Source organism: Tripterygium wilfordii, chromosome 9 (assembly GCF_013401445.1).
Source record: "Tripterygium wilfordii isolate XIE 37 chromosome 9, ASM1340144v1, whole genome shotgun sequence".
Classification (NCBI taxonomy): domain Eukaryota; kingdom Viridiplantae; phylum Streptophyta; class Magnoliopsida; order Celastrales; family Celastraceae; genus Tripterygium; species Tripterygium wilfordii.
Genome location: NC_052240.1, coordinates 11158072 through 11169528, shown reverse-complemented (window position 1 = coordinate 11169528; position 11457 = coordinate 11158072). Strand labels below are relative to the sequence as shown.

General features: G+C 38.0%; 2 protein-coding genes across 3 annotated transcripts; both read right to left on the bottom strand.

Annotated features, from left to right (window-relative positions):
- Positions 1-3167: 3167 nt before the first annotated feature.
- On the bottom strand, positions 3168-6415 carry LOC120005311. Of its 2 annotated transcripts, XM_038854883.1 has the most exons (5): positions 6057-6410; positions 5634-5718; positions 4148-4261; positions 3610-3711; positions 3168-3452 (listed from the first exon to the last, which is right to left on the bottom strand). In XM_038854883.1, exons 1-5 carry the CDS (start codon positions 6161-6163, stop codon positions 3408-3410), a joined length of 453 nt encoding a protein of 150 aa, XP_038710811.1. In that variant the 5' UTR covers positions 6164-6410; the 3' UTR covers positions 3168-3407. The 2 variants fall into 2 exon arrangements, with proteins under 2 accessions (XP_038710811.1, XP_038710810.1); XM_038854882.1 differs by lacking the exon at positions 3168-3452 and having other exon boundaries at positions 3459-3711; positions 6057-6415.
- Positions 6416-8403: 1988 nt separating this feature from the next.
- On the bottom strand, positions 8404-9607 carry LOC120004986. The gene has a single exon (XM_038854396.1). The coding sequence runs from the start codon at positions 9530-9532 to the stop codon at positions 8594-8596; it is 939 nt and encodes a 312-aa protein (XP_038710324.1). The 5' UTR covers positions 9533-9607; the 3' UTR covers positions 8404-8593.
- Between the last annotated feature and the right edge of the window lie 1850 nt (positions 9608-11457).

The following is an 11457-nucleotide window of genomic DNA, read 5'->3' as shown; positions in this document are numbered from 1 at the left end:
TAGATAACTTGGTCAAATGATGTTGAAATTAAAATTGGGTAGTGGTGGTAAAGTAAGTATTCAATGGTCTGGCACACCACATGATACATTGATGTGGTGACAATTGATGTGCCAAATATATACATATATTTGTGCATCTTTTACACATAAGTTCATCCCATTTTGAGTTGATATTGCCTAAGGAAGCTATATTTGCATATAGTATGTGTTAAGGCAAGAAATAGAGGAAAAGAATGCAAAATGAAAATTTGGATTCCATAAGCGATTTTCGATCGATCGGATTACTATTCACCTGCACCTGTAGTTTTGCGAAAAAGTTCTGAATTCACTTGTTTAGGAAAGTATAAAGGGGCATAAAATATGGTTTTGAAATATTTTTGGAGCTGAGATTCATTCTCTACCTTGGCGGCTACCATTGGAGCTTGGAGAAGAAGAGGGGTCACAAGGGGGTTTATTATCTCTTCTTTTATCTTTGCTTTTATGGTTGATTTCATTGCTTGATAATGTATCTTGACTCCATGAGTGGCTAGATTCTCTTGCTAGGGTCTTAATGTAATATAACTTTTATGATTCAATAAACTTGGTTTCCTTATTTCTTAATTTCTATCTCTTATTGATTGTCTATGGGTATGCTTAATGTTTTTGGGTGTTTGACCATCATCTATTTGATTTGTTGTCTAGATTGAGACCGGAAGGAGATATCTAGGATTTGCCTCTTACCATAGACATTATAGGTTGCATGAATCATAGGAATATAGAGACATGACCTATGCAATCGTTACACGGTTAATCCACAAATCTTAATGGGTCTTTGTCTCTTGAACCCGAATGTTAGGAATAACAGGGGTATTGAAATGGAGCATTGAAAAGGATAGGGAGATCGATTGTTAATTAAGAGGTAGTAATTAAGGAGTTAAAGAACAAAGTGAGTTGAATTGGATAAGGGAATGTGAAATTAAGTATTCTAGTGCTTTTCATACTTGATCTAAACTTGTGTTTGGGTTGCGCTTGTTTTAATTGCTTTAGTTAATCACTTTTAATTACTTGCTTTAGTTTAGAACAAACCAAATCTAAACCAATTCGCTTCTCCATTTTAGTATAATTATGGTTTTGATCGTTATTGAATTAAATTATCAAAATCTCTGTGGGACGATACTCTACTATCTCTTTATTATTTACGCGATTTCGTATATTTGCGAATTTACACCAACAACGGTGTCAATTGAATTCATATATGGTTAATGTATTTTTGGAACGTGAATTGCAAAATATTTATCTGCATTCTCAACGAATATTCTATCAAGTTCTCATAGAACACATCAGCATATATGACATGATCCGCTAGAACCATTGAATAATTTATTGCTTGCACCACACGTAACCCAAATCCAACTGCTCCAAGCTTGCCTTTGTTGAATCATTCCTATTTGACAAAATGTCCCCTTGTATTCATGACACACGGCACACGCAAATACCCAGAAAACTAATTTTGCTTCAAGACCGAGACGTTCCTCTCTTTGAATCTTGTGGGAATTCTATTGGGTGGCATACTTGTCAAATTAAAAACCCACCAAGATTTTATCGTAGATCTTACATGTGGCTTTAATATATTAGTTGGGAAAGTGGGTTTGTCAAGAAAATGGATAATTGGAATGGAAGGATCGGATGTGTGGGTGGGTGTCTGTCTTTGACCATAAACTTTCGATGCAAGTCTTATATATATCTCCTCCTAGGAAACAGCTTCTACTGCCGACTTCTTTGACCATGCTTTGCCTGCCTCTTAATTTTTTTTTCCCTACAATGGAAATTAACCCGCCATTAACTGGTTTTGTGCTATTATGGCCAACGAATTTCTACTTTTGGAGGTGCAGAAGAGAGAATGGTAATGATCATCATGTCTCCAACCTTTTTGAAAATCTGAACCACAAACTGTTCATTAGTTTCATGCTTTACAGCAGCATTTTGAAAGCCAACATCATAAAAGAGGGAACTTGGCTGGATTTGTTCTATAAATGGTTTTTGAACTTGATCATTATTATTTGGTGTTGGTGATGGAAGTTAGTAAAGTTGGGGTAGATGGATTGGCACTGGCAGGTGAGTGATGTTAATAAAAATCCAACTGGCAAGAAATTGGTGATTGAATAAGTATTGATTCTGTCCTACAAACAGTGATACAAGATGGGGGAGATAGTCCACCAAAACATTATACGTTTCCCCCATATCAATCTACTCTCGCCACCTGTTTGTTCTCGTTGTCGTGCTAAAATCAATCCATAGACAAAAGCATAAATGGACTGACTAAACCGATAACAAGATACAAACAAATTAGAGATATCAAATCGAAGCAAAGTAGTGAAAAACACGAGATTTACGTGATTCGACGAGAATCTACTTCTACAGGCAGTAAAGATCTAGATCCACTATATTCGAGAAGACTACTATGAGAAAACAAAATCGCTCTCAAGAGTTTGCTCTCAATGTTACAATACGTTCAAAATAGTTCTTGCAAGATCCTGATATCGCTCGAGCGCAACACTCTCTAGTCTACGACATCTGCATTGTTGCTCAAACGACCAATCCTCTGGTCCACGACATATGACTGACACTTCAATTCGCTAGGGCGCGATTTCATTTCCTCAAACGAAACCCTCCCCGGATGAGTTTCCAGCATTCTCGTTTGAGCCAACTTTTTTCTCTCCTAACATTCGCTACTGTTTAGACAGTGTGGAACTTAACTCAATCGCTACCACAAACATTCCAGAGTTGGTGAACACCAATGAAAGACGTTTAATCCTTCATCCCATGATAAACCACCATGTTTCTGAGCCAACGTGCCAGACAACCCCACTCTCAACGGAGATGTTTTCAGTGGGCTGGGCCTTTGGGCCACCTTGCACTTGAATGAATATTAACCACCGTTGGCGGCGTAATGGGCTCTCCGAAGAGGGCCTGCTCATCAATCCCCAAATCCTCGGTCCTTTTTTTGCACATAAGGCCCACAACGGATTAATTACACTGATACCCCACCCTGAAAGAAACCCCCAGGCGGTTAAAGGAGTAACCTGCCAGATCCCCAGGTCATGCCTTGCTGAAATTCAATCAACAGCAGGTTTATATTACAATATCATGCTGCTCAACAACAAGAGATATAATGACAAAAAACTAGATGAAGGTTGCCTACCAAATATACATGGACAATTCAGACAAATTTATTGACTATTAATGCAAAAAGAATGTTATTGAACAATACCAAGCAGGTCATTTTAGACAGAGGAGTAACCATAGAAAATAATACATCAAAGGTTAGCTGGAGGATAGATATCTCACCACTAACATATATTTCTGAAGAATTATACAAAAAAAAAGAATCTGCAATTCCTTGAGTTTCCGCCATTGTGGAACCATGTCTATTGCACGAAAAGATGAACAATGGCAGACCAATAGTCAGCCAACTGAAAGGGGGGAGAAAAAAACAGAAACTCATCATTCAACTTCCTCAACAGCCAGTATCTAAGCAACACAAAGAGGAACTATACTATGCATTTCCACATGAATATTGTCCCAACAACTGCGAATGCAAATAAAAATATTACAATTTACACAGAATACCTGAGTTAGAATACTTTTTCCAGTCTGACCTTCAATAACTAACCCGGCCGCGAGACCAATAATTGCCCATGCTCCATTAATGGCTTCAATTTGACGTCTTCTCTGAGAAAAAGAAACAGTATTTAATCGCAACTTGTAATTAGTCTGATTTGAACAGAATATCTCTATCCTTCAACCCCCGTTTTGAATAAATAAGTCCGTTCTGGGTTCTGGCTATGATTCAATCTTTGACAAGCCAAACAAGAAAGAGCCAAATACAAAAACAGCAGAAGGAAAAGCAACAACAACAAAATGATAACTTGATTAAACTTAGTCATAAGTCCAGGAGTTCACCTTTTCTTTCACAGATAATCTAAACATGGAAACCAAAAAAAAAAAAAAAACAGAGCTTGGCATGCAAATTAAAATCCTAAAATGGAGATATAAAATTTATTTTGCAATTCCACGAATTTTATGCACTAATTAAAATGATTAATGTGTACCTGCGCAATACAAAAAATTTCACACCCCACTTCTAAAGCTCACTTGGAAACTTCACCTTGAATTTCTCTTTCGCTTGAATTTGCTGCATTTGTTTGGCAGCCAACCGTTTTGCTTCTACTGGATCAACCATAATCACCTCTTTATTTGAATTGCCTTTCTGTGCAGACAACTGTTAAAAAAACAGAAGAGGAGAAAACCATATCTATCAGCTGAAATATGCTTTCTCAAACTTCCAAATAGCCCATGATTTTCGTTAAATCTAAATAACTAAAGCTAATTGGGAGAGGAAGCACTCTAATAACACGAAATATACAGTAACTGAAAATTTAGCCACCTTCTACAGTATCCTTTGCTGTATGCAGATGATATGAAGTATGAACCATAAAGATTTTGACGCTGGCCCTAAAAACTAGATATTGAGGGAGATCCCTAATTGTTGGTAACATGCTTGGAAAAAATTTAGTTGGAACAATATTCCAGAAGGTAAAATTTGCCCCGAACTTACTGCAGTTGAACCTCATCATACATAGAAAGGGTAATATTCACTGTTCCCCACTCTGCAAATTACCAAATAAACAAATACAAAGAGCAAAGAGACAGATGATAGGAAAAAATTGGACAAGAAATTAGTAATTGGGATCCAAAGAGTAATAGATAGATGAACAGGCCTAGGCCACAGTGCTTAGGAACAATGACTCAAGAATTGAATGGTAAAGGCTTTGGAAAAATGGTTTACGAAAAGGATTGTTCATGCAGGAAATCTGTTTAATGAGGGAGTGGAATTCATTCTCCAGAGACACCACCAGGAGTCCTCGACAGTGAAGTTGAACTACAAGGCAAAAGGGATATCAGAGATTAAAGTTGGATTTGGTTAAAATAATAGCATTCTATCTATGGCACTCGAATTCCCACTTCCAAAGCCTTGAATAACAAGGAAGCCAAACAATAAATTAGGCCACCCTGAGTTTCTCATGGTGATGGAGGATTTTATGATAGTAAGTTTCGGATTTATGTCAGAGATCCAATAGGTCAGAGAAAAAGAAGGTTTCACATGTATGTTTCCAATAGGTGATGTTGTTTTAGATTCATCTCTCTTAGATGCTACTTTTGTTCTAAACATATTCTGTTCTTCAACATGTGCAAAACTGGTGCATGTGTAGCAATTTGCTGGTACCCACCTCGTCTACAAAGTAATAAAAAGCAAGACAGCCGTAGAAGTTCACAGTTCTTTCATGGAATCTAAATAAAACTATAAAAGATTTGTACATAGTAGGCCATAAAAACATTGTTATCCTCCAACTGCCACCACATCATTTGTTGCATATGCACATTAAATCCAATCAAAAGATTTGATAGAGCATGCCTGCATCATTTTATGATATGCTACGTTTTAAACAAATTTTCACAGGTAAATCAGGGCATTTTCAATACCATGAGACACATGGACTAAGTCATCAATGACATACCTACATAAACTTTGACCACATTCAAACCAAATATATCGGCAATATACATGAGGGAAGCCTCAGGTTGATTCATACATTAGAATTGACCAAAATGTGAAATGCTTGGCCCTTGGTTCTACTAGTCACCGGAGCTACATCTTGGTCTCTCCTCCATCCCCACCTGAAAACCAGAACCAAATTTATTTTATTGACGGGAAAATTCCACTTCCACATTGGTTGAAGCCCATTCCAGGAAAACCATCACGCAAACCAATCAAATTTGTTCCTTGTTTTTTTTTCTACCAAATCAATCAATTTTGATTTTCACCCTCTTCCCTAGAATCTTCACTTCATGATTAAAAGGGCGTAATTGCGTCAGGGGCATTGAAAAAGTGAGACGGGAGACTCCAATGAAATGTAACAGATTCTTTACTGGAACCCAAACCCAAAACGAATAGAGTCGCAAGAAAAGAAATTACAGAGAAAGGAAGATTGGGTAAATTAAAGGGTGAAACTTACTTGCGAATTGTCTCAGAGCGTTGACTGTGATTACGGGAGAGAGATGAGCATTGAAGAGAGAGTGGGAGACTTGTTCCATTGATGGGTAATAGAGCTGTGGACGCCATCTCTGCTTTCTCCTTGTCTTTTCTTCCTTTATCCACTACTATTTGTTTTTTGTTATCCCAGTTTACCTGGTGACGACCAGAATAAAAGCTAGTGGATAAAGAAGTTGTTGTCAATTTAGGGTTATATTTCTTTTCATGGCAAATAAATCGACGCGTCAATTTTTATTGCCTGGATCATGATCAATTTAGGGTTGTAATCGAGTCGAGCTTAACTCAGGCCTGCACTTGGAGTCCGTCTCAAATCCAGATACAAGGAGGAGGATTGAGTTAGACAAGCCCTAAAATTTTGTCAAACCTATAAATATGAGTCAAAATTAAAATTTTGTTGGGGTATTCCGTACTTAATATGAGTCAAAATTAAAATTTTGATGGGGGTATTCCGTACTAGTGACCTGTTGTATCTGAACTCGGGTGTAGTGATAAATGAAAAAGGCGCATAGTAGGACGTCCCCCGCAAGTGACACACTACATCACACTTAAATGCATTGAGAAATAGGCCGGAGTTCCTCCACTATAGATGGTTGAGGTAAAAAAATTAGGCCATGATTATAGGATTAGAATAAACCATTGAACCTTTTTTTTTCCGAGGAACTCATTCAAGACACGACTACATTAGACTTCGTCCTACAATTTTGACCTTCGGGCACGTGAGTCCTCCCATCTCATACGCACCAGGAAATTACAAGTCCTTTTATTCATGGGAGTAGCTCCAAAGAAATTTGCTAAATGTGAGAGTTAACTTAACACCTCCTACTTTTTGTAAGAGTTAATCCCGTCAACATGCCGCCCGACTAACTCCCTCGGAGTTGACAACTGAACTAAATAATACCATGATTAGACTGGTAAACATAATGTTTTTGTAGAACACTAAACGAGTAGGTGAAAAATCTAGATAGATTATATATTATGAATTATGGCACACTAGAATGATAGAAATATAAATTGTGTATGTATAGTAATAGTTAGCTAACTCCCTCTAAAAAAAAAGTCATAGATAGTTAACTAAAAAAATATTATAGAGATAAACAAAAAACACAATAAGATCTTTATGATTAAGTTGGCGCTAGAGAATGAGATAATTACTGTCATAAGTGTTTACACCCCCACAAATATGAATGAGATCTTTAGGGCATTTCATGTGGGGAGAAAATATTTTTAGCCTTTAGGAGACCAAAATGGATATTTAGGGATAGACCACAAAATATAGAATGATGGTGGTAGACATATTTTTATCCTAAAGCCATTCTATGCTTATTCAAAACATAGAATAGTCTATCAACTATAGAGATTGGTTTGAATCAGTCATTTTTCATGACACTATTGTTTAAAGGTTTATGGTTAATGACTCCCCAAGCCAATCAATGGCAGCAAGAAAATTAAAATGGAGTAATACAATTCTCAATCCCTGTAGTCACCTATGTATTGACATACACGGTTCTGCTTGCACTAAACCAAATCTGAAATTCTGAAATGTCAAGTTATAGGATTAGTTAATGTGATTTCCATTAGTAATTGAAATTCAAAAACCAATCAGGATTTGGGAGAACTGACTCCTACTATGATTAGAAGAAAGCCCAGCTAAGCCTTGTCTCAATAAATAGTATACCAATTAATCATGCATAGGCTTATTTCTCATCTTCTGCAGTTGTTTGATCATCATATTATTGCATACACACACGCTCTCCTACTTGATGGCCGCTAGCAAGACAAAGTTTCTTCTCCTTGTCTTCTTCTTGCTTTCAGCACTATTGATCACTGCAAAAGCAAGCCAAGAAGACTCTAGTAGTGAAGTTCTTGTGACATATACAATGATGGAAACATCATCGTTCATGGCATAAAGATTTTTTGGATCCGGCTGTTCAAACAAATATTCTATTTCCATGGATTGAACTTCAAGAAATCTCCTAAACCACCATCGAATCTGGAAAAGAGGGATATACAGGTACTGCATGGAATTAAATCCTTTGGGTTTTCTAGCCATATTTGTTTTTTGTATCTTGGCTGCCTATGGACTTCTTTTCTTGGCATATCTCTCTATTTATGGTCATCCTGTAATCACCACAAAAGCCAATACCATAGATATCTAAGCTTAGAGCCCTTAGGATTGAAGCAATATTGTTGATAAGATATCTTATTATGTAAGTTTCTTTTGTTTTAGTTTAATTTTCTGATATGTATGTATGATCTTGGATCAGAGCCATTGAACAAAATCCTGACTCCAGTCTCCTTGGTCACTTTAATTTCAAATGATAACCTTTGTTATATCATCAGAAAATAACATCATGAAATCAACTCTTGATCTTGAATACAAACATGGGATGTTGGAATATTACATGGATTGGAAACTTATTACACAAACAAAACAAAGAAAGACACAATTCAAGCATATATTGTCAAACACAAAACTATATATAATTCCGATTGCGAAGATCAGGCCATGTCGTCTGCAATGAGGGGTGTCGTAGGCACTTTAACATAATCTAAGCTTCCCTGAAACTCAACACCTTCTCCATGTGTTTTCTTGGAGTCATAGTACAACACAGTATATGTCATCAACCAAAACATCCTAAGAAGACCAATAAAGTTCACTATGATCAATCCGACAATAAACGGGTGCTTGCCAGGAATAAACCTCATACCCTGTAACAAACCAGAGTTCAGGATTGTGAAGAGAAGGTTTAGAAGAAACCCTTCTAACTTCATTCCCTTAATAAGCTGTGCAGCCTTCCCAAGTGCCTCAATCCCACACTTGTCTTCAAGTACTGAAACCACCAGTGCTAATGTCCACACCACAGCTAGGTATGTGTAAAGAACCGTGACTAGAACGATAAGCACGATCGAAACAATAGATGGTTTAAATGGACTATCCATGACTAGGAATACAGGAATCAGAATTATAATGAAAATGATTAAGAAACCAGAAGCAAGAAGATTCACGTAAAACCAAGTCACCAATGGCCTTTTCCATGCTTTCAATGTTTTCAACAACAATTCCTTGAAGGACAAGGCCTTCCCGTTATGAGTAAAGGCCGACGCAAAGATTATGACTGTGGTAATGAATATGGCAGAGATGAAATTGATAATGAGGAAAATCCACTCAACTCCAACGAAGATTCGGATGTCTTCTTTAATACTTAGGAGTAGGGAGGCAAATTCAGGGCTACCGGGAGTTGTGGTAATTAGCAAGCTTTGTTTACTGAACAAATCACTGATCAACGGCGTAGTGGAGAAGATGTTGGACAAGTAAATGACAGAGTTGAAGGATAGAGAGAGTAGAGCGACCGAGAGCATGAGTTTAACATTTTTGCAGAAGATTTTGTAGGCATCTTTCAGGATTCCCACAACATCAGAAATCATTTGTAACTCCATTTGCACAAATGTGTCAATCTGTTTTCTCAAGTGTTTGTGATATGTTTGTGGTTCTTAAGAGGGTAATATATACTGGTCATCAATCAATACTAGTTGGAATCAGTCTTATGCCAGCTATTTCAAATTGCTTGTGGAAGAAGACTTTTTTTTTCCATTGAACCAGTCTCCACGATAGAGGCTTATTTTTCAAATCAGGTGTGGAATAATATCGACTACCTACTTATTAATCAAACCAAGTAGGGGAAAGTACCAAGTCTATATGGAAAGAGCCATGAAGATTCTGAGATTTATGATCACTATCCATGATGGGGTCATAATTCATTTATGGCTTGATTTTATATTAGTGATTTTTTCTTTAAAACTTTGTGAAAGTGACTTTGTACTGAAAGTTTTTTTTTTTTCCCTCTCTTCTGTTGATCGTTTCTGAAAAAGAAAGTAATGAAATTGGTGTAGAAACAGCGTATGTTTTGGTTTTGACTTGCAGAGACTAAAAAATGAAGGACTTTTCACATCTGCATGTGAAACAATGGTTCGTTTCTTTGCAGTTTTGCTTATCGTAGGGGTTAAGTTCAACCCACTCGATTATATGTGTCAAGTTCAACCCAATCCAAATATTAATGGGCTAGACCAAAACATAATTCACATACAATTCAGTTGTTGAATTATTGCATCAACACTTACTGAATTTTCTGCTGCAAAACCAAATTTGTTTTCTGCTACAAGTTCAAGTGAAATTTGACAGACAATAAGACATTCACACTTGCATAAGAAGCAGAGTATCTCTCTGCAGAAATATGAGTTGAATTATCATTGTACTGCAGAAATGTAGAAGGAAAACTGGCAATGAGAAGGAAAAAATCAGAACATCAACATTCAACAACATGTAAACTAATGAAACTATATTGAAATGGTGAACATAAACTGGGGAAGAAACTTCAATTGGAAAAACAACAAACTAGTTCTGATCACTCTAATCTTGCTTTACAATAACTATGAGGAGGTAATGAGGAAAACCTCAATATACAGCACAAAAATGGTGAAAACAACACAACACCCTGAAAAACCACAATGCTGTGGTTTCTTCAATTGCGTCTCTCTAAACAGGGACTAGCTCTTCCACCCCATTGTCTTCTACTCTAACAACATGTCGTTTCCTACACTCGCAATAATACACAGTCGCAATCGCATAGCTCCAAACCACCACAAACCCGTATAAACAAACCAACACGAATCTGTCTGACCCGCCCACGACTACCTTCACCGACGTCCACCAATTCGACGGATCTTGGCGGTCGATGGCCATTATCAGGAATCTCTCCATTTTCCACCCGATCACCCCCGATATTAACACCATTAAACCAGACAACATCCACCCGCACAGCCTTCTCCCTTCCATGAGTCCAGACCCGACCCGGATCGCCTCCCATCCGAATCTCTCCTCCGTGATTGAAACCACCAGACCCATACCCATTACCGCCATCAAGTACACATCCAGACCCGATAAAATCACCCAAATCAAGAATCTCAACAAGTGACTGCCTCCCCCAATCACAACCGCTAATACGCGTGGTACATTGAAGTATGACAGCGAAACAGCGTAGATAAAGATTGTGGTGAGGGCTGGGCGATGCCAGGTCTGCCTGATTGCGGTTAAAGCCGAACGAAGATTGGGGCGTTGACTCGTGATTCCGGCGGCGGCGGTAGAGCTGACGGAGGATATGGCGGCGAGGAGGGAGAGGATGAAGGAAGGGAGGAAGAAGAGTGCTTTGAGGCGGAGCAGCGAAATTGCGCTCTCCCTGGACTCCTTCCAGATTTGGCGCGCCTCGAAACGGCTGGCGGAGTAGAGGGCGACGGACTCGAGATGGTGGATGTGGGATTTAAGAGGGAGGGAGACGAAGGAGACGGAGAAAAGGTGGAGCGAGAGA

Excerpts from the sequence above, each read along its gene's own strand:
- LOC120004986 (XM_038854396.1), bottom strand. The coding sequence starts at position 9,532 with ATGGAGTTACAAATGATTTCTGATGTTGTGGGAATCCTGAAAGATGCC.
- LOC120005311 (XM_038854882.1), bottom strand. The coding sequence starts at position 6,163 with ATGGCGTCCACAGCTCTATTACCCATCAATGGAACAAGTCTCCCACTC. Across the intron at positions 5,719-6,056 it reads CGCTCTGAGACAATTCGCAA|GTGGGGATGGAGGAGAGACC; the intron begins GTAAGTTTCACC and ends TCTGGTTTTCAG. Across the intron at positions 3,712-4,147 it reads AAGCGAAAGAGAAATTCAAG|AGAAGACGTCAAATTGAAGC; the intron begins GTGAAGTTTCCA and ends TCTTTTTCTCAG.